At 42.2% G+C, this 26,552-nt stretch overlaps 2 protein-coding genes across 2 annotated transcripts in view; both read left to right on the forward strand.

Moving 5' to 3' along the window:
- Nucleotides 1-20,555, forward strand: part of LOC139287258 (myosin IXB) — a 57,969-nt gene extending 37,414 nt beyond the window's left edge. The window contains exons 9-44 of the mRNA XM_070908224.1: nucleotides 342-471; nucleotides 565-654; nucleotides 985-1,101; nucleotides 1,314-1,448; nucleotides 1,900-2,021; nucleotides 2,138-2,279; nucleotides 2,396-2,591; nucleotides 3,200-3,275; nucleotides 3,830-3,922; nucleotides 5,449-5,562; nucleotides 6,552-6,591; nucleotides 6,764-6,886; nucleotides 6,993-7,073; nucleotides 7,436-7,546; nucleotides 7,700-7,825; nucleotides 7,972-8,121; nucleotides 8,258-8,418; nucleotides 8,573-9,712; nucleotides 9,951-10,026; nucleotides 10,173-10,291; nucleotides 11,013-11,131; nucleotides 11,741-11,934; nucleotides 12,020-12,127; nucleotides 12,220-12,390; nucleotides 12,480-12,521; nucleotides 12,633-12,744; nucleotides 12,893-12,966; nucleotides 13,380-13,572; nucleotides 13,728-13,856; nucleotides 14,133-14,238; nucleotides 16,004-16,135; nucleotides 16,293-16,416; nucleotides 16,713-16,763; nucleotides 17,602-17,717; nucleotides 17,817-17,956; nucleotides 18,457-20,555. Coding sequence (XP_070764325.1) covers nucleotides 342-471; nucleotides 565-654; nucleotides 985-1,101; nucleotides 1,314-1,448; nucleotides 1,900-2,021; nucleotides 2,138-2,279; nucleotides 2,396-2,591; nucleotides 3,200-3,275; nucleotides 3,830-3,922; nucleotides 5,449-5,562; nucleotides 6,552-6,591; nucleotides 6,764-6,886; nucleotides 6,993-7,073; nucleotides 7,436-7,546; nucleotides 7,700-7,825; nucleotides 7,972-8,121; nucleotides 8,258-8,418; nucleotides 8,573-9,712; nucleotides 9,951-10,026; nucleotides 10,173-10,291; nucleotides 11,013-11,131; nucleotides 11,741-11,934; nucleotides 12,020-12,127; nucleotides 12,220-12,390; nucleotides 12,480-12,521; nucleotides 12,633-12,744; nucleotides 12,893-12,966; nucleotides 13,380-13,572; nucleotides 13,728-13,856; nucleotides 14,133-14,238; nucleotides 16,004-16,135; nucleotides 16,293-16,416; nucleotides 16,713-16,763; nucleotides 17,602-17,717; nucleotides 17,817-17,956; nucleotides 18,457-19,013 — 5,710 coding nt within the window. The 3' untranslated portion in view covers nucleotides 19,014-20,555. The remainder of the gene's footprint in view (nucleotides 1-341; nucleotides 472-564; nucleotides 655-984; nucleotides 1,102-1,313; nucleotides 1,449-1,899; nucleotides 2,022-2,137; nucleotides 2,280-2,395; nucleotides 2,592-3,199; nucleotides 3,276-3,829; nucleotides 3,923-5,448; nucleotides 5,563-6,551; nucleotides 6,592-6,763; nucleotides 6,887-6,992; nucleotides 7,074-7,435; nucleotides 7,547-7,699; nucleotides 7,826-7,971; nucleotides 8,122-8,257; nucleotides 8,419-8,572; nucleotides 9,713-9,950; nucleotides 10,027-10,172; nucleotides 10,292-11,012; nucleotides 11,132-11,740; nucleotides 11,935-12,019; nucleotides 12,128-12,219; nucleotides 12,391-12,479; nucleotides 12,522-12,632; nucleotides 12,745-12,892; nucleotides 12,967-13,379; nucleotides 13,573-13,727; nucleotides 13,857-14,132; nucleotides 14,239-16,003; nucleotides 16,136-16,292; nucleotides 16,417-16,712; nucleotides 16,764-17,601; nucleotides 17,718-17,816; nucleotides 17,957-18,456) is intronic.
- Nucleotides 20,556-22,406: 1,851 nt separating this feature from the next.
- Nucleotides 22,407-26,110, forward strand: use1 (unconventional SNARE in the ER 1 homolog (S. cerevisiae)). Its single transcript, XM_070909455.1, has 8 exons — nucleotides 22,407-22,526; nucleotides 23,164-23,213; nucleotides 23,326-23,404; nucleotides 23,651-23,803; nucleotides 24,165-24,180; nucleotides 24,317-24,347; nucleotides 24,692-24,854; nucleotides 25,294-26,110. The coding sequence occupies exons 1-8, from the start codon at nucleotides 22,428-22,430 to the stop codon at nucleotides 25,474-25,476; spliced, it is 774 nt and encodes a 257-aa protein (XP_070765556.1). The 5' UTR covers nucleotides 22,407-22,427; the 3' UTR covers nucleotides 25,477-26,110.
- Nucleotides 26,111-26,552: the final 442 nt, after the last annotated feature.

Consider the following 26,552-nt stretch of genomic DNA (forward strand, 5'->3'; position numbering starts at 1 on the left):
GGTTTTCTTCCAGAAATGTTGAAGGGGTTTTGTTGAAAATCGATCCTTAAGCAGTTTTCCACTCAGTCCTGGAAACAGAGATTATTTTGGTCTTAGCAATGAGTCACTTTTAGAGCACCAGCAGAAAAACAATAGCTAATGGGCTAATGTAGCAATTGCAGTAGATTGCACTAGAAACAGTGTGTTTTGCAGCTCCATACAATGCTTCTATGCAGTTTACTAGTTATTGAACCTAAATGGATGATGTGACTGAAGAGACAGCATGTGTAGCATTGTTCCTACATTTGTAGAAGACTGTATTGTTTCCTTCAGTTTATGTAATTTTCATTATTGTGTTGCAGGATCTTTTCTGTACTTTCGGCCATCTTGTATCTGGGCAATGTGACCTACAGGAGGAAGTCGACAGGCCGAGACGAGGGGTTGGATGTGGGACCGCCAGAGGTCCTGGCTACACTCTCTGACCTGCTAAAGGTAACGTGTTTGTTTCTGTGGGACTCCATACTTCACTGTGCCTGGTGAGTTGTCTGTGATACTCAGCATTAACCTGTGTGGGTTTCCTCTCAGGTTAAAGAGGAGCTGCTGGTTGAGGCGCTGACGAAGAGGAAAACGGTGACGGTCAACGACAAGCTGATCCTCCCCTACAGCCACTCTGAGGTAGGCACCAGCCATGAAGACATCTCTGCAACCTGTCATTACTATAATGGTGTCCAACTGCACACTGCTTGGTGACCTTGTCTGTCTGTTTCATTGTTATGCTTTTCTACTTCTTTGTTGTTTTTCTTCTTCTTCCTGTCAATGTGTAATGTCCTCCTTTTCTCAGTTTTTTCCTTTCCATCTGTTAATCCCTCATTTCCCTCCATCAGATTTTGTTCATAATACAGTCTGATTCCAAAGCACATTAAGAAATGGCATCTTTGCTTCTTTTCTGTTACGTTTATTAAAGTTTTTGTCACAATATGCATCATCCCCTCTTTCTCCCATCAGGCTATCACAGCCAGAGACTCCATGGCCAAATCTCTGTACAGCGCCTTGTTTGACTGGATCGTCCTACGCATCAATCATGCACTGCTTAACAAGAAAGATATGGAGGAATCTGTCCCAGTGAGAAAAAAACACTCACACACAAACATCAGATAAAAATCAGATTTCTTCCGCCGACATACCTGAAGGAACTTAATTTTGATGTGACAGAAGAACATATCAATAAATGCTCTAAATATTGTTGTTTTTGGCATGATGATTGTTATATATGATACATTCCCCTCCCTGCTCTTCATTAGTGTTGGGTTGGTGTTCATGTTCCTATTTTCCAGTGCTTGTCCATTGGTGTCCTGGACATTTTTGGCTTTGAGGACTTTGAGACCAACAGCTTTGAGCAGTTCTGCATCAACTATGCAAACGAGCAGCTGCAGTATTATTTCAACCATCACATCTTCAATCTGGAGCAGGTGAGTGGTCTCATTTCTATTGCCTTCCCCCCAAAACTGTTTACATGACTCTCTGAACAACACACCATCGAAAGATTTGTTCCCCTGTGATTCAAACTTACAACTTTCTTCTCTGCTGTGTGTTTATAATAATGACTACTTAAATGGTGACTCATCCAAACATTTACCTCATCTCTAAAGGGAGAGAAGGTTGCCTGCTACGTCATGATAGCCTATCTTACCCTTCAGACTTCTGGGTGATGGCAGGAATACAAATCAAAGTTAGATTTATTGTTAGAATATTTAGTTATTTGGCAATAAAAAAATTATTACATCTGTTGTGGATGTTTTTGAGAATTATGTTTTGTATTTGAGACCAATAGGTTAAATGGTCCTGTTAAAAAGATAAAATGCATGACTTTATTTCACCAATGAACTTATTCACCAAAGTATTCTGTCTTGCTTCATCCAGGAGGAGTACCAAGCAGAGGGAATCACCTGGCACAACATCGACTACACAGACAATGTGGGCTGTATCCACCTCATCAGCAAGAAACCCACTGGCCTGCTCTACCTGCTGGATGAGGAGAGCAAGTAAGATTCACACTGTTTAATTCAGAACTTATGGCTGTGAGTAGGATGAGATGTTTGTTCTGACATATATTTTGTTTTCCTCTCCTCTTTCTCTTCTCTCTGTGCCTGTATTCCAGCTTTTCCCATGCCACATATGAGACATTATTAGCCAAATTCAAGCAGCAGCACCAGGGGAACAAATACTTTGTCCCCACACCAGTCATGGAGCCTGCCTTCGTCATTCGACACTTTGCTGGGAAAGTCAAATATCAAATCAAGGTAAGGATGACAGACAGAGAAGACATGAAGTAACACAAGCAAAAGGTTTAGAAATATAATTGAATATGACCTGATGATGCAGTTTTTATTGTTCTCGATATATTCAACCTCACCAGGATTTCCGGGAGAAGAACACAGACCACATGCGTCCAGACATTGTGGCGTTGTTGCGGAGTAGCGACCGCGCATATGTGCGGCAGCTCATCGGCATGGACCCGGTGGCCATGTTTCGATGGGGCATCCTGCGCGCCACCATCAGAGGCATTGCTGCTTTTAATGAAGCTGGCCGCTCCTGGGCCGCCAAAACTTCAGGTACTTTGTCAGTGTGACAGCATCCAGGTGAAATAATCTTGAAGGTTCAAAGTCTTTTTCAGTGTACGTTTTTGTAGTTTTGTAGGTGATAGCTGAATTATGCTCATGCTAAACAAACATTAATATTCTTGTTTCTAGTCTATATCAGTCAGAATTATTAGAAAGGTAGTATTGATGGAACACAATTATAGGTAGAGAAATTATAGTAGATTTACAAAAAGTGTCATGAACTAGCTGCCTTCGCTCCACTTGTACAGCTTACACCACAATTTCAGAGTGCTACAGTTTCTCTGCTCTGTAATTAGCCTTCCAGGTCAGCACATAGAGGAATATGGAGAAACGTGAGGCTTTAGGAGATTTTGACATTTTCCGTGCAATTCAAATCCTTCAGACTATTTTCGTGCCTCAGACGTAGCCCATTGACGTAGGAGCCTTTTTATGTGGATTAACAAGATTAAATAAAGTTAAGACAAAAACCGAAACAACAAAACCTGCTGCTGTCATGTGACTCTGATCAACCTTTATTCTACTTGAAAGCCTTCTTATAATAAATACATTGTTTTATTTTTTTAATAATGCGTATTGATTGTGTGGTTATGTTGTTTTAGGTGTTGTCCGTCCAATCTCCAGAACTCCTTTGGGAGAGCTTCAGCGATCCAATGCCCCAGTCGACAGAATGTACAAGTAAGTAATGTATATGATTTAATATAAAACTATGAAACTTGTCTTTTTTGTTTTTTGTTGTGTTTGGACTGGTTTTCTAACTGTCAGGTCTGTTTCTTCCGGAGGAATCTGTCTGCCATAGTAGCTGTGGGTGTGGAGGCAGACTGTCGGTTTACTTTGTGGTCAATAACTCTTTTACTTTCCTTTCATGAAACACAGACTGATTAGCTGAAAGCTGCAATATTTTCTCACTTATAAACTTTACAGCAACATATTTCCTGTTTGATGCTCCTTGTTGAAGGTGAACGAAGTGTTTAAAATGGTTGGTGAACTGTGGACCTCCACATTTATCCTGTGGTGCTGGATGAGATGAGGAAGGACAATGTCAGACACCTAAACTCTGTTCAGCTGAGTTACTATAACTTATCCAAACTGAATCCATAAACACTGACAAAAACACAGCTTTTGACATCATCCTGACAGATGAATCCTCCTTCAACTCATCTCAGTCCCCCATATCCTCTCCACCTTTTGGTGACCCTGGTGTGTACGGTTCTCTCCTCTCCCCTCCACAGACGAGCTTCTATGCTCGATTTCTACTTTGATCACTCAGAGGAGCGCCCTCTAGAGGCCTTTGAAGACATCTTTGCTAGCTATGAGAGTAAGAAGTAAGTGAATTTGGTGGACAGGAGAAAGGAATGAAGACATGAGGCTAAGCAGGAAGGAAATGTGTTTTGTTTTGGGTAATAGATGCTGGTTTGCTCCATTTTCTGAGTTTGCTCCCATCTAAAAATGTTTTAGCTATTTAATATAGTTGCATCCAACCCAATATCAAATAAGATCCGACTTGTCAAATGTTGCAATGTGTGCTTCTTTAAATATGAAAGTAGAGGAGGAAGTTCAGTACACAGACATAACACAGTACAACAAAGCTGCCCTTTCCCGTGCAATCCCTCTCTTCCCTAATGGTAATCCCCGTCTTTTTCTGTTGCTGTGATAATCTCTCTCCTTCCTCACATTTATTATTCTTGCTATAGAGCACAGGAAGGTGTTTGTACTGGCCTACTCTGATTAGCCACCCGGATTACTTACATCAACTGTGCAGCTTTGGAATCACACATGTATTCATACACTTACAGAGGCCCCAAGTCAAATAGACAGATAGAGTTGGGAGAGCTTTCTCAGAATGGAAACAAACCCTGAAGAATATTTTTGGATTGTTGGGCCCTCTGAATCTTGACCTTATACCTCCGTCTTTCAGATCTAAAATCACTGGGTTGGTTTTTTTTACAGATCAGTACCTGAACTGAGTTGAACCTCCCAGCACATTAGTAAATCTGCAAACACTGTGGTGTAGAGGTCAGATTCACTGACTCATTTACTGTTGCCCATTCCTTCACTGCCTGACCTCTGTTTTCATGGTCAGTCATGGTAAGTATAGAAAAACATTGCATGGACTAGCTCTGGGACACAGACCACTTTCCATATTAACCTCACCAGACCCAGTGTCCAGTGTAACACCAGTCCCAAGGACCATAAATCCAACAGCCTCACCAGTAACGACTTACAGTCACACAGCCAGTAACAGCCCCAGCATGGAAACAGACGGCCAACCACACTGAACGTCAGCTCAGCTCTGCATGTTAACTACCACAGTGGCAGGGATACGGGTGTGACTACAACCCCTACATGTCCCAATCTCTCTTTGTGTGTTTGTGTTTTTCTGTTCTTAAAAGGGATATGGCAGCATGGTTGGGTGGTCTCGTGTGTCTTGTGGTTTTCATGTACATAAACATGAACAGTGGGAGAATACATTTTGTGGCTTGTTCTTCGTGGATGAGCAGAGCATGAAGTTCCTCTTGATATCAGACCCCCAGCCATACTGCAGTGTGTGTTCTAGTCTTGGTTAACTGCGGTGGTGTGTTTTCTTCTAAGATGCCCTAACATTGGCGTTCTATCATGCCCTGCTTTATGTTTTTTTTTCCTTTCCTTCCTCCTTTTGTCGGTTTTTCCCCTCCCTTCTCCTGCTCCCCGTACTCCCCCTCTATTTCCCTCTCTACACTGTGTGTGTGTGTGTGTGTGTGTGTGTGTGTGTGTGTGTGTGTGTGTGTGTGTGTGTGTGTGTGTGTGTGTGTGTGTGTGTGTGTGTGTGTGTGTGTGTGTGTGTGTGTGTGTGTGTGTTCGGTGTGATTAGAGACATGCATGCAGAGATCATCAGCTCCATTAAGAACTTGCAGTTGGATGGTGAGGACCCTCGCAAGCTGCTGCAGTCCTGGGGTCGCCTCCGCTTCCCTCGACACGTCCTCCAGTGAGTCGGCAAACAGATATAGGGGCGGCTGTGGTCAGGAGGTAGAGGGGGTCGTCCGTTAATTCCAGGGTTCGATCCTTGGCGCCTCCTGTCCATGTGTCGATGTGTCCTTGAGCAAGACACTGAACCCTGAGGTGCTCCTGAGGTCGTGTGTGTGTGTGTGTGTGTGTGTGTGTGTGTGTAAATGGGTGAGGCAACATTGTAGGAAGGTAGAAAAGTACTATATATATGCAGTCCATTTACTTGGCCACTTTACTTTACTTTACTTTTTTTGGCCAGCCATGTTCAGCTCAAAATCCAATTTAACATAACCAGCCATAGTTAGTTATAGCTGTCACATTTATAGCCACTGTTCTCAATCGATCATTAACGTCTTGTGATCTAATCTAATAAAAACATCAAACACACTTCTGCTTCATCAACAGACATTATTAGCTCTGTTTGTAGATACTATCTAGTTCTCTTGAAGGCTAAAGCTGAAATGCCTTGAATACCTTTAACTGCTGCATGAACATCATCAGAAGACTATGCTGGCATGTGAGACCTTTTGGAGCAATCTTGTTAATATGTCCAAGCGGCATGTTAGCATGTTAGAATTTCTGTTGTGTGACTGACACATAGCAACACATGAGAGAACTTGAACATACATTTATGGTCCTTTTATGTAGTGAGTAGCAAAAGAGCATGTCTGTCTGAGTATGGTGAGTCTCTGCTGGGCTGATTGTTTAGAGTAACATCCCATCTCCTGCAGCAAACTCCCTCCTCTCTGTCATTCTTACCCTCTCACTCATTCATGCCTTGTCTCTGCCCGTCATCCATCCCATCTTCCAGGTACAACGCTTGATTTCATCACTGACTGACAGAGCATGAGGAAGTCACCCGTCTGTACTAACCCGGCTTCACACACTTCTTCCATCCTCCTGCCTCATGGCTTTAACACCTCAGTCCCTCTAACTCACCCTGCATCTTTTTCTCTCTCTTTTTCACAGGAAAAACAAGAACACCAAACAGAGGCAGGTCATCCCCAAGGTAAACCTGAGTAAAGACCTAAGACCCCGAGTTTAGGGGCAGATAAAGAGAATATTTTAAACTATATGAACCAAATCAATTGATGTGATTTTATTAGTTTGCCATCATGTCATTAGATTCACAATGATTGAGTGCAAGTAGGAAATTAATTCACTGTATTACTGCTGTGCAGAGTTTGCTGGATTCTCGCTCTCTGAAGTTCATAGTGAGCCTGACACTGCACGATCGCACTACCAAGTCTCTTCTCCACCTGCACAAGAAGAAGAAGCCCCCCAGCATCAGTGCCCAGTTCCAGGTAAAACCACCTTCAACAGTACTGCACGATTACCCAGAAACAAGCCAAGCACACCCTCCAGCAGTAATCCTGAACATTCAACAAACCCCTTTCATCGTTTCCTCAGACCTCTCTGACCAAACTCTTGGAGACTCTGAACAGAGCAGAGCCTTTCTTCATTCGTTGTATCCGCTCCAATGCTGAGAAGGTAAGACTCTGTTATTGTTAGTCATTTGTAATTTGTTCTTTAATATCTTCTGTTGAAATCCTGCAGTTTTTTTTCCAGCTTAAAGACATTATAAGAGTACATTGATGCAGTGTAATCACCTCTGTTAAACAATCGTCTTTGCTCTGTTGCATTACGAAATTACTTTTTATGAAATGGGAATCAAAACCATATGATTTTTAAAATCAATATAAAATCTGAAGCATGACAGTTGTTACAAAATATGCATCCCTAATCAATTCTGTATGTTGCTGATGTAATTCTCAGTTATGCTGATGATGAGCATTGTTGGTAAATATTGAAATGGTGAGAGTGTAACTGACTGTGTCCTTGTATATGAGCAGAAGGAGATGTATTTGGATGAGGCCTTGGTGGTTCAGCAGCTGCGATACACAGGAATGCTGGAAACTGTTCGCATCAGGAGGTCAGGCTACGGAGCCAAGTACACATTCCAGGTACTGTTAAAGTTCCTGTTTTTTAAAGATCCATGTGATAATCACTCACCAATATAATGTCACTCTACAGGCACTGAAGAAAGAATATAACTCCTCTCTTGAATAATCCATTCATTTCTCATATCTATTTTCTTTGTTGTCCTGTCCCTGCAGGAGTTCATAGAGCAGTTCAGGGTTTTGCTGCCAAAGAACGCCACTGCCTTTAAAGAGGACATCTCAACTCTGCTTGAGAAGAAGATGGGCCTGGACCCCACCACGTACCAGATAGGCAAAACTAAGGTACCCCACTAAACTCTTGTCATTTCTCCTCTTTTGAACTGAAAGAGTTTTCTTCTTTCAGTACACCTTATAAACCCCCATTCTTGTTGGCTTTTGCTCCTGTTCCCTTCTGTGCATGTTAATTCAGGTGTGTTTTGTCTATTCAGGTGTTCTTGAAGGAGCTGGAGCGACAGCAGCTGCAGGACACTCTGCACAAGGATGTAATGCGTAAGATCATCTTCCTTCAGCGCTGGTTCAGAGCTCGCCTGCAGCGGAAAGAGTTTCTGGACATGAGACAGGCAGCCATCTTGATTCAGGTAAACACAGACACAACAATTCTTTTTGGGACCGTCATGTCAGTTTATTCCTTTTTGTTTGTTATGTTCTCATTTTGATATTTAGGAGAGAATTGAAGTGTAATACTGATGTGTCCTGTCCTGTCCTCCTGCTTAGCGTTCATGGCGCAGGTACTGCAAAGAGGAGCAAAGGCGACAGGCAGCAACTCTGATCCAGGCTGTGTGGAGAGGGTACAGACAGAGATCAGAGAACCACCGCCAAAGACAGGGGGCTACCAAGATACAAGCCCTAGTCAGAGGACACTCGGCACGCAGAAGGTAACAGCACAGAGACACTCACAGAGAGTGTGTCACTGTGGACAACATGTTATTAAAAGTCCAGTTCAGAACAAGTCAGCTGGACCACAGTTGGGCATGCAGTGCCAATAAAAAATGTATGTGGGCTGTCATATTCATGTTTTGTGTGTTACAGGTGCCAGTCCATGCGTGAGGAGAAACGGAGAAAGGAAGAGGAGGAAAAAGAAGCTCGAAAGAGGGCTGAAGAAGAGGAAAGAAGGAGGAGGGAAGAAGAGGAGGAGGCAAGGAGAAGAGCAGAGGAGGAGGAGGAAGAAAGGAGGAGGATTGAAGAAGAAGAAGAATCAAGGAGAAAGGCAGAAGAGGAGGAAGCAAGGAGGAGAGCAGAGGAAGAAGAGGCAGACAGGAAAGCACAGGAAAAGAGAGAGGAAGCGGAGAACAGAAGCGAGCCTCAAACAAGAGAGGATCCGGATATAGAGCTGGTCACAGAGGAGATGCTGGATGACGTCCTCCCTGCCCAGGAGACAAAGTGGGAGACAGGAGAGGAGGAGGACGGAGAGGTTAATACAAGCTCACATACAGAGGAGGGCGAGGGTGAGGAATTGGATGTGGAGACCAACGGTACCCTGGCTGAGGCTGGACCCCAGCTGGATGAGAAAGAAGAAGATAAGGATTTGGAGAACCAAACATTAGGACAGTCGGATCCAAAACCTGTTCTGCCCTCTGACACACTTACACCCACTTCTCCAGGTGAGGGGATGGATGAACAGGCTCCCAGCAATACCCCTACACCTTCCAATGCTGAACAAAAGAGAGTACGAGCTCCAGCTATTAACAGGGGCCAGTCATCCAGGAGCCAGGAGAAGAGAGAGCAGAGGAGACGAAGAGGGCTGGAGCACAACCAGAGAGAGACTGAACGAGCCTCCTCCTCTGCCATCAGCAAGGAGGAAACATCCCCGCCAAAGAGCAAAAGCCAGGAGGCCTCTAAGCTAAAAGAGCGGGCAGACAGCAAGGAGCTGGACCAGTACACCTTTGTGGCCTGGAAAATGAAGGAAGACAAAGGAGGGAAGAAGGAGGCCAAAACTTCTCCTTCTGCCGGTCCTGTTCGTCCGTCAACATTATCCCTGCAGCCTGCTGACCCTGTGCCCGAGAGAAACGGTTTAGGTGAGGGTACCGGAGCGGTAAACCTGCATCGCCGTCCTGGGGCAATTAAGGAGAAGCCAGAGAAGTGGAGAGGGAGGAGGAGTGATGGAGAACTTTCTGAGAACACCAGCCCTCCTCCACCACACAACAGGGATGAAAGGAGGAAGAAAACACTGTACGTCTTCTCTTCTGGTCGTATTCTCAGATCTACCCTCATGTTGGCAATTTTCAAGTCTTTTGTTCTTTTTAACATAATACCTTTTGATATGAGAAGTGACAGTAGATCTTTTCCAACATAATGTGTATGTGGTTAGGAAACCTCTCAGTTGTCTGTGCTAAAACACTAGTATCCTTTCATAAACTGAAAACAAATTTTGTATCTCATTTATATTTTTCTGTCTTCTCACCTGCAGGACTGAAACAGCCTCCTCATCAATCGACAGTTTGTCTCCAGGTTCTGAAGGGGCTGGTGCTTTTTCAGCCAGAGAGGTATTTTAAATTGTCATCTGTTGTAACCGAAAATTGCTTTTGTGTTTTAAAAGTTCAAATATAAACTTTTCAGAATCCGTCCTAACTAGCAAGCCAGTTATTCCTGCACATGCTTCATCACTTGTACATTATTTTCTGTTCTGCAGTTGATTTCCCCCTCAGAGAGCTATGTTGATGGCTCAAAGGGAAGCTCCTTCAGAAGGAAACACCAGGATGGTTCTGGTCACCAAGATTCGGCTCACTCCATCCCATCCACACCAGACAGGTACTGCACTGCACTGGTCTATAGAGGAGTGGCCTGGTGATGGGATGCAGCAGGGTGGCTGTACATTTGAAAAGGAAGTTATTGAGATGGGTGAAGTACAGAACAATGTGTCCAATAGGCGACTGTGTCCATATTATCAGTAAAGATACGTTCTGTAGTATGATACACTGCTGAGACCCATCACAATGTCTGCTTGAGTCAGAGTGTTCATGGGAAAACTATTTGCCTTGTGTAATCAAACTATCCTCAGCTCCTTGTGTGGTGCTGCACGTTTACAGCCGGAAATTCCTGATAACTGAATTTCCCCTGAATGGATCTATGTGCCAGAAATGCATGCTTAAGGCTCAGTCACTGGGCCAGAGTTTTATCAGACAGAGGCATCGGATGAATTTCTTTGTTTTTAATTTGTATTGTTGCTATGGTGACACTGCTGGAGCGGTGCTTGAATATGTGGAACTTTAAAAACTTTTGATGTTATTTTTAATATAAAAATGGACATCTTAGTTATTTACTTAAATGATCTGTTTTGCTTGTTGCCAAGAACAATCCATGGAGTCACAAACAGGAATGTTATTATACAGAACACATCAGAAACGCACAAAAAAAAATACTCTGCTGTTAGAAATGAATGAAATCCGCACTGAAAGGGTCACTCACTCTCTTTTGCTTAACAAGGTTTGTGAATATTCTTTAGAGCTTCATGTGTTTCTGTGCCCTACAGGTCAGGTGGTTTCTTCAGCAAGATTTTGAAAAAACGGCCGCACAAGGAGGCTCAGACTCCAGACAACGGAGAGTTGACACTTGCTCAGATTCTCAACGAGAGGCCAACAGGAGGGGAAGGTAAATAATACAAACACGGGACTGTTCAGTCTGTCCATGTCAAGTTTCACACCAATTACAGGATTTACTGGAGCAGGGAGATTAACTTAAACCTTTTTAATTTGATTTGATTTGAGTTTTTTGGTCAATACTTAACCAAAAAATGACCCGCCTGATTTTATTTCATCATCAGTAAAAAAGATTTAGTGGTTATTTTGAGATCAAATACAACAACAATATCAATTGATCAATAACATTTTATCGCCCAACACAAACTGCACTACAACAGCCGGACTGCTGCATTCCACTTCCATCACACCTCATGAAATGAAAAGAAAACACAGGTGTATTATCACTATTATTCTCAGGCCTTAACTGATCCCACTGTTTGCTGTCTGAGAAAATACTGACCCGTGCAGGATCACACTTAGTGTTAACATAGTAACTTTACTCTGGGTTTCGTTTCCTCCCTGGTACTCATGTGCACTGTTCATTCTGTATTAGAGGTTTGAGTTCAGTTTGAGAAAGGAGGTAGAAAAGTAGTCTACGTATCATTCATCAGATTCATCTTTTCCTCTATTCATTACTTTTGTGATGATAAGTATGAAAACATTCTCCCTTCCCTTTCAGCCCCAACGTCCGGACATCCATCTCGGCCTCTCTCCCAGCCACATGGGGAACGTGCTGGTAAAGGTTTAGGCCGCAACCCCACCATAAAGATCAGTCGTGCCACGCGGGTCTCTGAGCAGTGGAACGCCTCCCTGGATCGGGAAATCACCAACGCCAATGAGCTGCGGCACCTTGATGAGTTTCTGGGCAACCAGGTGAGTGAAAGGCGATCAGATGTTTACTTATTGGAAATATAGAAAAAATCTTTAACCACAAAAATATTTTTGTGTTCCCTTATAGGTCAATGATTTCCGCTCCAGGGGGAAGTCTCTGTCAGCCACAGAGGCCATCTTTGTAACAGCCACCATGCAGTTCAGAGAGACTATCAAAGCCATGTATTCTCTCCCAGTGAGTCTGTGTGCAGGCACTTAACACACACATAATACATACTGATCACAGTTCTTCCTCACCATCCTCTCCTGTCCTCTGAACTTTACCAGAAACCCACCATTGGCTACAAAGGTCTGATGACAGGCTACCAGAACAAAGTGATCCACCTGGCGGGCGACAAGCAGAAAGGAGAAGTCCAACTTGTGGTCAACCTCTTCCAGTCGGTGCTGGATGGCTTCATCAGAGGAGAGATGAAGAAGGAGGAGGCTGAGCCTGCCAAGGTGGAACACTGAGATTCATTATCATTCAGTCTATTCTGTCCATATATATGTATTTGTATCCATGCTCATGCTCTCTGCGTGTTTTTCAGCCCGCTAAAGCGAGGAAGAAGAGGAGGAAAAAAGATAAAAGTGTAAGTATGCAAAGTTGAAATTTACCAAATTTTTTTAGCTATTCACATTATAATGATTTGTTATTTGATATAGATTATGATTTCTAATTGAGTGACTGTCTGTCTTGTTAGATGGAGAGCCCCCTGGATCATGTGTTCGTCAACTATCAGGTCAACATTATGCAGTCATGTGACCAGTGTTGTTCTTACATCTGGGGCATGGAGAAGGCCTACATGTGCAGCTGTGAGTTAACACACAAAAAACGCTTTTTCTTCTTTTATGTTTTATTGATTTTATTTGTTTTCAGATGTCAAGAATAAATCTCGCAGTATAACAGAAATGAGTTCCTGCACTAATACGTTTTCTTTCTTTTTTTTATCTTGTCTTACAGATTGTAAAATGGTGTGCCACAAGAAGTGCCTCTGCAAAATAGTCACTGATTGCTCCACCTTCAGTGCCAAAAAGGTAGGTTTTTATTTTTAGAAATCACAGGCCTGTACCAATGATGTACTTATGATATATAAGGGTTGGAGTGAGTCTGGGCTTTATACAGTATAGAGAGTCGATGTCCTACTTTAAGCTGGCCTCTGTTGCATCACACTCTGAAACGTGGCAGTTGTAGTTTTCTGTTTTTATTGATTTATGAGATAAATTACTTGCTATTACAGTACTGGCTGATAAACATCTATGCACCTCATTTTAACAAAGATTAAATTATTTTTTAGGACTCAGTATGACTTTTTGCATTCAACAGCTACAGCTCCCATCAGGCTTAAACTTTATTGTAGTGAAGAATGTGTGATTTCCACGGATGTTGTATCTGGATTGTGGTGAGTGACTGGATAAGTAGGCTTCTTACTGTCTGTCTGAATCCACAGAGTGACGAGGACTCTGGTGGTCTGCACTTCGGGGTGCGTGTGAGTCACCTGGTCAGTGATAAGAACCCTGTGCCGATGGTGCTGGAGATGATGCTGGAGCATGTGGAGATGCACGGCCTCTACACCGAGGGCATCTACCGCAAGTCTGGCTCTGCCAACCGCATGAAAGAGCTGCACCAGCGACTAGAGACCGGTTAGACTCTTCTATTTAACATTTACAGCTACCAGATGATGAACTAGGGAACTGTACTGTATTTATTTATCAACATCAATTATCCAACACATCCAATTTCTGGCTGTTTATGTTAGTTAAACATACATAAAATGTTACATTGTTGATGTGTTTAGACCCCCACCTGGTCTGCCTCGAGGACTACCCCATCCACACAGTGACGGGCCTGGTGAAACAGTGGTTGAGGGAGCTGCCAGATCCACTCATGACCTTCACACATTACAATGACTTCCTGCATGCAGTGGGTGAGGAGGACACCCCCCACCAGGGGGCAGAATTTTACAATAGGCAACCTTTTCTTTTCAGTGTTTTCCTCATCTGCTGCTGGGTCGTAGACTGTTTAAGTTGTTTGACTGTTTTTTTAAATGGCAATTTGTCAGGTGAAACGACATGTAAGGTGGAAAACATTCATTAGTCATGATTAAAAATGAAATAGAGGCATTTTCAAAAATATGATGGACTATTAGTGTTCATGCTTAGTTATGGGGTTTCATTCATTATGTGTTTTCTCTTCTTGGTAGAACTGCCAGAGAAGCAGGAGCAGCTTCATGCTATATACAAAGAGCTGGAGGAGCTTCCTACAGCAAACTTCAACACATTGGAAAGACTCGTCTTCCACCTCGTCAGGTAGGAATTCTCCCTGTCCTTCGTGGTATATTTTTATGACATAAATCTATCAAGGCCACTCATTCTCAGAATGTACAGTGCATCCGGAAAGTATTCACAGCGCTTCACTTTTTCCACATTTTGTTATGTTGCAGCCTTATACCAAAATGGATTAAATTCATTTTTTTCCTCAAAATTCTACACACAACACCCCATAATGACAACGTGAAAAAAGTTTATTTGAGATTTTTGCAAATTTATTAAAAATAAAAAACCTGAGAAATCACATGTACATAAGTATTCACAGCCTTTGCTCAATACTTTGTTGATGCACCTTTGGCAGCAATTACAGCCTCAAGTCTTTTTGAATATGATGCCACAAGCTTGGCACACCTATCTTTGGGCAGTTTCACCCATTCCTCTTTGCAGCACCTCTCAAGCTCCATCAGGTTGGATGGGAAGCGTCGGTGCACAGCCATTTTCAGATCTCTCCAGAGATGTTCAATCGGATTCAAGTCTGGGCTCTGGCTGGGCCACTCAAGGACATTCACAGAGTTGTCCTGAAGCCACTCCTTTGATATCTTGGCTGTGTGCTTAGGGTCGTTGTCCTGCTGAAAGATAAACCGTCGCCCCAGTCTGAGGTCAAGAGCGCTCTGGAGCAGGTTTTCATCCAGGATGTCTCTGTACTTTGCTGCATTCATCTTTCCCTCTATCCTGACTAGTCTCCCAGTTCCTGCCGCTGAAAAACATCCCCACAGCATGATGCTGCCACCACCATGCTTCACTGTAGGGATGGTATTGGCCTGGTGATGAGCGGTGCCTGGTTTCCTCCAAACGTGACGCCTGGCATTCACACCAAAGAGTTCAATCTTTGTCTCATCAGACCAGAGAATTTTGTTTCTCATGGTCTGAGAGTCCTTCAGGTGCCTTTTGGCAAACTCCAGGCGGGCTGCTATGTGCCTTTTACTAAGGAGTGGCTTCCGTCTGGCCACTCTACCATACAGGCCTGATTGGTGGATTGCTGCAGAGATGGTTGTCCTTCTGGAAGGTTCTCCTCTCTCCACAGAGAAACTCTGGAGCTCTGACAGAGTGACCATCGGGTTCTTGGTCACCTCCCTGACTAAGGCCCTTCTCCCCCGATTACTCAGTTTAGATGGCCGGCCAGCTCTAGGAAGAGTCCTGGTGGTTCCGAACTTCTTCCACTTACGGATGATGGAGGCCACTGTGCTCATTGGGACCTTCAAAGCAGCAGAAATATTTCTGTAACCTTCCCCAGATTTGTGCCTCGAGACAATCCTGTCTCGGAGGTCTACAGACAATTCCTTTGACTTCATGCTTGGTTTGTGCTCTGACATGCACTGTCAACTGTGGGACCTTATATAGACAGGTGTGTGCCTTTCCAAATCATGTCCAATCAACTGAATTTACCACAGGTGGACTCCAATTAAGCTGCAGAAACATCTCAAGGATGATCAGTGGAAACAGGATGCACCTGAGCTCAATTTTGAGCTTCATGGCAAAGGCTGTGAATACTTATGTACATGTGATTTCTTAGTTTTTTATTTTTAATAAATTTGCAAAAATTTCAAAAAAACTTTTTTCACATTGTCATTATGGGGTGTTGTGTGTAGAATTTTGAGGAAAAAAATTAATTTAATCCATTTTGGAATAAGGGTGTAACATAACAAAATGTGGAAAAAGTGAAGCGCCGTGAATACTTTCCGGATGCACTGTATGTACTCCCCATATTAAACTACGTGTTAATATCTCATGAACTCTCTTGCAGGGTGTGTAAAGAGGAGGCTCACAACCGCATGTCTCCTAACTCGTTGGCCATAGTTTTTGCCCCGTGTGTCCTGCGCTGCCCTGACAGCGCTGACCCGCTGCTCAGCATGAAGGATGTTGCCAAGACGACCACGTAAGAATATCATGGAAGCAAAAAAAAACAAAATCTGCTTTTTCCTTTATTCTGTAGTTCATTGTTAATATCACATATATGACATGAGCATAACAAGTGAGCAGCTGTAAATCTGCGCACACGCTGTTTGACGTCCCGCTCCCTCGTCCTTCTGTAGGTGTATAGAGATGCTCATCAATGAGCAGATCAGACGCTACAACGAGAAGATGGAGGAGATCGAGCAGCTGGAGTACGCAGAGGCACTGGCTGTTAACCAGCTCAAACTCAAAAGACAGAACACGGTGAGAACCAAAACGCTGCCTCGCTCTGGATCACCTTTGTTCGATTTAGTGTGATCTCATTACCATGGCAACAACATAAAGTTTTAGTTTGTTGTTCAGCCTCATGCCTGGATGTAAAGGAAAGAAACTGAGTTGTTACTTACCAATAATGTCTTATTATATCATACACTCAACTCGGCTTTACTAGTTAGTAACATTTTCCTGCTTCATTAAAATCGTACAATAGCCCGAGTGTCAGATACAGTTGTTCTCAGGTTACATGGGTAACATGGCCAATGTTCCTTGTCTCTCTGTAGCACTACTGGCATTTACCTCTCAGGTTCTCAGCTCCTTACAAAGGAGTGGTGGTATGTATCATTGAGTTCTCTTAGTACAGTAGGTCTAGTAGTCTTGTAGTGTGTAGTGTCGTGTTGCCATGTAGAAGCGCCTGTGCATGGCATGTTAGATGTGGGTGACGCTCTGGCTGTTTTGTTTTTTGTCTACCTGTAATCCTTTTTACTCCTCCTTACTAACTGGTAGTAGTTTGCATGTTGCTGTTTGCCATTATTCTTGTTCTCTTTAGAGGACAAGATGGTTCTGGGTTGGTGTTGTAATAATACTTTTGTTGTTGTCTTAGAAAACAAGACAACGGCCTGACAATAGTGTGACTTGCAAAGCTTGATGGTTATCATTCTTTCTTCTTTTTTTTTCTTTGTGCTATTCCACTGTCTTCCTATCTTATTTTTCATTCATAATTTTTTTATTGAAAGAAGACCACAAAGCTCTGAAAGTCATGTCATATTGGTTGTTGAGTTGTTGGACGTTTCTTGATTGTGGTGATTTAACTTTTATCACTGCTCAACATGAAGTGTTTGCATGTGTAAACCCCTTAGGCCTGCGCTGTATTGAAGGGTGGATGTTAATGTGTTTACAAGCTCCTTTTTCTATCACAGGACTTTTTGTACTACCTATAAGATATTTTTTCACAGAAGTGCTGCAGGAATGATGTGCAGATGCATGAATGCCACAGGCACCGTCCAGCCTCTTCTCTTTTCCTCACTAACAAAATCTGAAATCAGTTTCAGATTTGTGTCAAAGCTGTGTGTGTTTTTTGTGTTTGTTGTGTGATTATTATATGAATAATTACATAATGGACGTGTTTAAGTTGAGTTGGTTGAGGGATCAGTGATGTTGTGTCTTCCGCAGGTGCACGAGAAAGTCAGTTCTGATCTCAGCGCCGTCCCCGAGAATGAGCCTCTGGACTCAGACGCAGAGGCTGAGAAGAACTTGGTGGAACGCATCAAGTCCATCAAACAGGAGAAGTAAGGATGCTTCCTGTATCATTTCTCTATTCACCACAGTGTAGCGTCCTCCTCCAGTCTCTAATGTCTCTGATGTCCTTGTAATCTCTTTCTCTGTAGAGAGGATCTGGCGTGCCGACTGCCAGAGATGGAGCAGCCTGGTTCAGACCAGGAGAACTTGGACTCCGAAGCCTCGCTGAGCTCCGAGAGTCTTCTGGACGAGCAGCAGCGCTCCTCCGTTCACGGCTCAGAGCCTGAAGGTCAGTATTAAGGTACAGTCTGGCCTTTCCTGCCTTCTACCTGTTTCTCTCACTCACCTGTGGGTTTCTGACCAGACCACGGGGCCGCTGGGTTGGGCCCTTCCTGTCTTTTGTGGTGCAGGTCTGGACCAGTGATGGTGATGGGCGGTGACGTCTGCTCTGTAACAAAGCAGGTTGGACGAACAGCAACCGTGTTTGTGTGTTTGTGTGTGTGTGTTTGTGTGCATACGTCTGCACACCCATGTATGCATGTAAATGCATGTGTGGCACAGAAGCATGCTCAAACTTTATCCAAATTAATTAATTGAACATTTGGCACAACGTGTCCAATCCAATGTTTGCCTAATTGTGCCTCGCTGAACATATTGTTTGGTATATAACATGGTTGCATGATCTTCCATTGGTCTTCACCCTCTCAGGATTGTTGTGTGAATTTAACAAGTAGCTTTCAGGAAAACATGATTGTCTTCCTCAACTTCCTCTGTCCTCCTTCTCTCAAGGACGAGGTGGCTCCCAGCTGAGGAGATACAGGCCAGTTTGTCCACCCAAACCATCAGACCTGGCCCAGCGACTTAAAGTCCCTGGTGGACGCGTCTCTCTGCCAAACCTCACCCCTGCTAGCTCCTCCTCCTCTGTGTTCAGCTGCGCTTCTTCAACCTCTGAATTCTCCAACGCCTCCTTCAGGCATCTGCTGCAACGCCGCAACCCTGTCATCCCAGACACAGTTAAACTGCCCCCAGGCATCCTCTCCCAGTCTGCAGCTTCGAGTCCAGCTCAGATTTCTACCCCTTCTGGACATCGAGAGTTAAAGTACTTGGTCAGGAGAAGAGAGCAGCCCGGCCGTCGCAAAGACAGCACCCAGTCCCTGTACATCGACAGTGCGGAGTGTGACCTGTTGTTGCATTTTTCCTCCTGCCCTCCCTCCACGTCGTCGTTGTCCTCCTCCATCTCCATGGTAACACCCTCTCCTCAGCACCAGCACCATGACACACAGGCCTCGAAGAGCCAGAGACGTTTTTCTGACCCAGACATACCTTATATGGACGATGACGTCTGACCAGGGCAGAACAGAAAAGATAGAGAGGTGAAGAGGATCAACAACCTCCGAGCAGACAGATATGAATAGAAACGAAGAGTTGCCACAGATGACGATGATGGATTGTTGCCTGGAATCAAGAATCACAGTAGAGGAACATATCCTGTACATGTGAATGAAAATGTGCTGTATCCATAGTGGATTGAAGTTGAACAGGAGTAACACAAAATGGAGGCTTTTCCAGTTGCTGTCATCAGTGGGAACCAATCAAGGAACTGCAAACATGTCTAAAGTCTTGTTGTCCTCTACGACAGTAAAAATAACTGGACACGATGTTGCCAAGCACCTTTTCTACCATTTTAATATATATTGTGGTTACTGTTGATGAACTCAGTTGGGACAGAGGCGTGTTTTTCTCTAGCCTTATAATGATGGACCAGCAATTTTTGTTTTCTTTTTCCTGTTTTTTGTTTTTTTTAAAACACATTTGTGCTAATTCAAGGAGATATTACAGGTTCCAGCCGCAATCTTCATTTCTTAGTTCCCCTAATGAGCAAAAACATGCTCTCTGAAATGTTAGCGAGTGCCTTGGTGATGTACAGTGTGAGTTGACAAAGTTCATGTCGTGTGGTAGACAGTGCTCGCAGAGGGAGGGAGGGTTATTGGTATAAAGAGAGGGTACCTTAGCCTCAGACTTTTGTGTTTATTGTACTGAACCGACACAAGACATTTTTGAAACCAGGACCTAAACATGCACATTGCAACTGTTGTATAGGTGCCTCGTCCCAACAGCTGCAATGGACAACAGTGTCTTTTCACTTTTACCTTCTACCAATCCGCACAACAAACCCCAGACAAGAAGTCATTGCTTCTCATAGCAAAGGCAAACAGCAGCAGCACACGCCACTTTTTCCTTTGAAACCACAAAAACACAAGCCCAGCCTTGATGCAACAGCCGTGCCAAGATGTCTTTAAAGCCCCAAGTCCTTGAACTCACCTTACCCCTTTTTCTGAAATGAACTTGGCTTCACTCAGCTGCACCGTACCTGCCATTCAAAATAAACAGTCCCACAATTAGCAGGTCCTGCTGAAGCACAGCTTTGGCCAACTTTGTATGAAATGTAATACTAATGTTCTTCTATGACTGCTGTTGAATGATGTCTGTTAGTTTGTCTGGATTACGAGGAAGATGTTCTGATGTGTAATGTGTAACAGAGAGTGTATGGTTGGGACTGAATGACGTGAACTGTAATGGTGATTAGTATTAACATGACAATACAGAACGTGATGCTTGTAACGTCTGCTGCTGTGTGTTTTGATCAGGTACAGTCAAGTTTCTCAGTGTTGATTTGGGCTACATAACACCTTTTTATATACAGTAGATGATGGGAAGAATATGCGGGTTATGTACTTTTTTGATGTAAACTATGAACCATCCATAAATTGGTCTCTTCCAAAAAAGCTTAACAGATGCACTTAGCCCATCAACAGCAATATTTTGATGAGAAATATGAATGTAGTCAGTAACACAGTAACAAATTAATTAAAAATGAATTAATGTGCCTTGATTTTTATATTTTGGCCTAAATGTTAAGTCTTGCCGTTTTTGCAACTTCAAACAGCTGCGTCTCCGTCTTGTGGGGGAAGTTCGATACTTCCGATGCTCTGTCTCACAGGAAATCCTTTGCAAATTGTAGTATCACAAATGGTGTTATTGAAAGTTTAACAGTTATGTTGAATCAAAAGAAATAACCACGGGATGAAAGTCTTTGCTGTCTGCCATCAAACTTTTATAGGTATAAAAGGATATTGTTATATTAACTGTTCCCAGTGAGGCTGCAGCAGTGACTTGACAAACCTGAGGTCGTCTCAAAGAGAAATCTGTTCCAGATAAAAACCATCTTGTAGTCGACATAGAATTACAACCATCAAGCCTAAGTGTACTAAGTGATGCTCAGCTTTTACAAAATCACATTACTGTTCCACGTTGTCTGTGGCGGGTGAACTGTGACAATCTACTGCCATTTGAAATTGAGGGCCCACTCTTCAGGATCAACAGGTATGTCCCAGTACAAGAAATAGTTGTTGATGTCACATGACTAATTTCAGACTTAATAAAGCTCCTTCAGAGCCACAGATGATATACACCTGTTAACACACTGTGCTGTACTCCCCATGAACAGTCAATTGACACTGATGTAAAATATGTTGAGAGACCCTTTAAATCTTTGGTTGAATTTTAGTTGCCTGACCTGCAGACCATATTCTACTTCCTTTAGACTTTACTGCTATCCAAGTGACTCTCAGCCAAGTTTGTCAAGTTTATATTATTTCAATTCTTTCCTAGCATTTGGGTCACTGTACATTATGCTATGCTGATATGCCACACACTGTATTCATTTGAACTCAACTCACATTTAAAGCAGTGGAGCTATGTTGGGAATGATGTGAAGTCTCTGGACTCCACGCACTGATAACAATGAGAAAGGTGTCATTTGTCCCCAAAAGGTGCAACAAAGCTCATACACGCATGAGACAGCTGTCAATCAAAAACAGTCCTGATAAGAGGTTTCATTAGGGAAAATGATTGAAATGACTTGAGCAGAGTTTAAAGTTATTGTTCACTACAACAATTACATCCAAAGGAAATAAAGAAATAAAAGAAATACCTACTTAAAATAGATAAGTAATGAATAAAGCAAGATGCATACAGTATATGATTAAATATTGATAAATCTAAGATCAAGATATCACTTAATGATACAACTTGCAATGTGGTGGTGAATAAAAGCAGGAAAATATGACCTCAGGTCGTCATCATTAAGCGCTACAGTCAGTGATTTCAACAAAAATGCATTTTGTTTTTTAGTATTGTTCCATACTGCATTTGCTGAGGAAGACTGTGAGATGTGGTTGAAACCTCTGTGCTAGCAGTGGACTTTTGAGCACACATTATTTTGCCATATTTATTTTCTGTATTATTCATGCTCTTCCCCACTTCCTGTTAGTGGGAATTATTTAGGACATTCCCTTTCTCTACCAGATGAAGGATAGAGGCAACATGCGCAAAAAATAACATTTATTTGGCATTTAAAAAGGCTTATACACTCATGAAACGTTTTTTTTTTTTATTTGATTTCATATTAACATAAACCTTAGCCTAAAAGTTTTGGTGGATTCTGCAAATAAAAATTAGTCTAGATTAAATGTTGTTGGGATAACATTCATTTAAATTCGTACAAATATTGTGAATCTGATCAAAGGTTAAAATATAGGCTAAAATCGTTGGATAAAATAAGAATTCACTGTTATAATGTATAAATTGTTGTGAGTGTAAACTAATGCTAATTGGACAGCGCTGCCGTGATGCTCCGCCCACGTCCGCTCCTGTCTGATTGTCGTCATAACTGCTGCGACGCTGTGTCAGCTTCAGACATGGCGTCGAGATTAGAAATAAATTTTATCAGATTATTGTCTCGCTGTGAATCGATAGCGTCGGAGAAACGAGGAGAAACTGAATGGAGATTAGAAAAGGTAAGATAATGTAAATACAGAGCGAATCTTGTCGTTGAGTGCTGTTTTTCTCTGACCTTCATTAGCTAAAATTAGCATAACTGTTGTTGTTGTTAGCTGCAGCTGTGAGCCGCTCAGTCTGTTAGCCACGTCGTCACTGAAACCAGTGACTAGTGATTTTCTTAGATGGTACCTTTCAGTGGTATTTTCCTCTCCGACACATTGAAAACATGTAACTAGTTACAGTTAAGTTGTAGGTTGTTTGCTAACCTTGCTACGTTAGCTTACTATACGAATGACAGAATAAGAGGAAGCACTATTATTCAGTGCATTTGACCTGCAAACTACATTATAATCACCCAGAAAATCGCACATAATTAAATATATACCATTATATACCAGTCCAAACAACATAAAAGTACTTAACACGGTCAAATAATTTGCTTATTAACACATTTGAAGTGGTTGACAGCTAACACCTGGATGGGTTTTTTAACAAGTTTAGGTCTTCAGTGCTGGTTTGTCTATGCGTTTTAATACAAAAACACACAGCAGAGTGTACACAGCTTGGCATCACTCAAGTTCATGTCGTCCAAAGTATATAATCATCCAAAAAAATATCAGCCAACGTAAACAATCACTGTTTTTTCTCCTCTAGTATGTTGGTGCCCTGGAGGAGATGTTGGTGGCTCTGAGGAAAAGCCAGAGGTAATACCTCTCTTAACTCTCATGTCTCTTAGTGGTTTTTATTATTGCTAATACGAATATGAATATGTTTTTAATAATACTGTTGTTCAATAACAACTTGCGTCTGTTGCAGTAAACCCACACCAGAAGTTCTGACTGAATACACAAGAAAAGTAGATTTTCTGAAAGGACTTCTGGAGGCAGAGAAACTGGTCAGTGGCAATATTTTCAAATCACTTTAAAGATTATTAAGATTATTGCCATTTTGTGTATGGTGTACTGGATGTTTTATTGTCACTTTAATATTCATAGCAGTTTTTAAAACAGTAGTATATCCTCTGTATTTCTTATTTCTTTGAAACAGTCAGTTCTTGTTTAGACTTTCTTTTATTGGTCTCTTGAGTGTTTTTCCTGTTCAGACAGTTTTCTCATCTCATGTCTCTCCTGTTCTCGTCCAGTCTTCACCAACAGAAAAAGCTTTAGCTAATCAGTTCCTCGCCCCGGGACGAACACCTACAATAGCCAATGAGAGGATGCCTGCCTCTAAAACTGTCCATATGCAGACAAAGGCCCGGTGTACAGGAGAGATGAGGAACGAGCTGCTCGGCACGGTAGGATGAGACCTACGCTGTTGAGCTAAAGTGCAGAGTAGTCAAGATGTAAGGTTGACTGTTCACCCCTGAGCTTTACCTCACTGTAGAAACAAAATCTGCTGGAGGACGTCTGCATTGTTTTGCTCACAGCTGTTGCACCACTGATTCCACCTCCAGCAAGTAGTGCATTTACATGTGTTAACCATTTAAAGAGTGGACATTTTAGTCCCTAGGCTAGACTGTATTTTAGCTTTCAACTGATGTTATCAGTTTTAAGGTTAGTTATACTACAAAAGTTGGGCTCTCCAGATGTAGAAAATAAATACTAAAGGCCACATTCTGTCCAGCTCACACATTTTCTTCTTTTGTGTCATTACAGGGCTCATCAGGCAAAGGTAAGAAATATTTTGGGAAATTCAAAGGCATCTTGAATTCAGTATCTCGACTGAAGAGCGATAATATTTAAACAAGCTAGTCTTCTGATTGAGAGTGATGTTTTACGAAGGTGATGTTCTCCTTTCCTCTCTATAGGCGCATCAGAAACAGACTTGCGAAACAGAAGGTAAAGCTGTACATATTATTTCTTATGTCCATAATAACTTATGTCCATTATACTGCATGTATTTACTTATAAGACTGTAAAAAACAGTGATTGCTTCAGGCTCGTTCCCAGCTCTGTTAAATTATGTCTCACAGCATCTCTTAGTTTATCACACTTCATCTGTGTATCATCGTTATCATGATCATTCAGGTGCTGCTGGAATATTCCTTAGACGTATCGTCAGAACATTGCTAAATGCCAACATAGGAACTTTTATCACTGTTTGTTGCGACTGTGGATAAGAGCCTCGGCTACATGCCTGCAGTTAGATAAAAATGTCAACCGGGCTGTCCCTCCTTGTGCAGAGGTCTTCCTCTGGATGAGCGTCAGTCTGCTGCAGAGCTGGAGGCCGTCCTGCAGCACCACCACAACCTGCAGGAGAAACTCGTCGAGGACATGCTGCACCTGACCCGAAATTTGAAGAACAACACTCTGGCAGCACAGAACATCATCAAACAGGACAATCAGGTAACCGGATGGCAGAAGTACCACAGTATTCATAATACTGTGATACTTCTACTATACTGTATTTACAACATTTGAAACATTACTGAAATATGAAATATTCACCTGCCAAGGATACATTTCACCAGCCAAAATAATGACAAAACACAATTAATTTGTTGTTTCATTTATAGATTCAGGTTCAGCAGATACAAGGATAAATAGTCAGAGTTTACCATTAACAGACCAAGCAATGTTGAATTCTTTTCATTTGCATTTTGGAAGTTTATTAGGTTTTATTTTATGTTTCTGTTCCCCAAACATTTTCTCCTCATGGTGCCACAGGTCTCAGCTGATTCTGGCCACAAGTGGGCAGTATAAGACAAATAAAATTCACAACCAACATAAAAACGGGTCCAGTAGTCTCTGATATTTATCCCTTGTGGGTTCCTTTCCCTCCCAGACTCTGAGCCAGTCGATGCGTCAGGCAGACATGAACTTTGAGAAGCTGAAGACGGAGTCAGAGCGACTGGAGCAGCACACTAAGAAGTCTGTCAACTGGCTGCTGTGGCTGATGCTCATCCTGGTCTCCTTCTCCTTCATCAGCATGATCCTCTTCATCAGAATCTTCCCCAGACTCCGATGATGACTGATCTTCAACCCTGAACTCTTTAGTCCTGCAGCCTCCTGTGTTTACAGAGCAGTAACTTCGTAGGCCTCGTAGATCTATACAGCATGTCTGTATGTGTGATACAGATCAGTAGCGGTCACAACCAAAACAACTGAACTGAAACATTTGCACTTTTGAAACTGAAATTCTTCCTCTAAACGGGAAAGTTTAAAAATGTGGTTTGAAGCATCCGTATTCCTTTTTTTTAAACAGAACATGAATCGAGGTGAAGAGCTTCCTGTTAGAGGGCCTTAGGGAGCAGCAACATAGTCTTAATACCCCAACAGCAGAGCCTTAATTATTTCCATCCCTGATCAGGTCGGCTACTAGCCACTCAACACATGTATGTACTTTCTCACTTAGTGGGACTCGAGTCAGAATCATCTTTTCTTGAGCCTTTTTTTCACCGTGCATTCATCTGAAAGAGTTCATGAACCGTCCACCATCGACTGTATGTTAGCCACAGCTGCAACACTATATTGAATTAATTGAATACTGAGATGTATAAATAGCTGTGGATGAGCTAAACTTTAACTGCACATATTTAGCATTTATAAGCACTGTATAAATGGTTTATAACACACTTTAATGTAGTCGTACGCAGCTTTAAGGACATTTTACAGTGTTTATTAACGTACAGTATTTGTGCACACTTATAACTTCTCCTATGAAGACATATTTTATATTATTACAACTATGTTTTACTATATAACAATCATTATCTGTACAATACATTAATAAACACTTAAATGTGTTTACGACTACATTATTGTGACTTTTAAACCATTTATTAAATGTTCATGATATAAATTCTAAATAAGGGAGATAAAATTAAATAAAAGTGTTACCAATTGTTTCACTAAAACTAAACATTATTACAAAACAGATTTCAAGCTTCAGTTTAATTTTTCATCTTCCGGTTGTTTTTTGTTTTGAGAACTTTGTGCTGTTAGACTCCTCATATGTCCGATATCCTCAGTCCTGTTCGTCGTTTATGAGTCTGTATGTTTTGGTGGTTGATGTTTGTAATGTTGTTGATGGCTGCTGATGTT

The sequence above is a fragment of the Enoplosus armatus genome, chromosome 7, assembly GCF_043641665.1.
Source record: "Enoplosus armatus isolate fEnoArm2 chromosome 7, fEnoArm2.hap1, whole genome shotgun sequence".
Lineage (NCBI taxonomy): Eukaryota > Metazoa > Chordata > Actinopteri > Centrarchiformes > Enoplosidae > Enoplosus > Enoplosus armatus.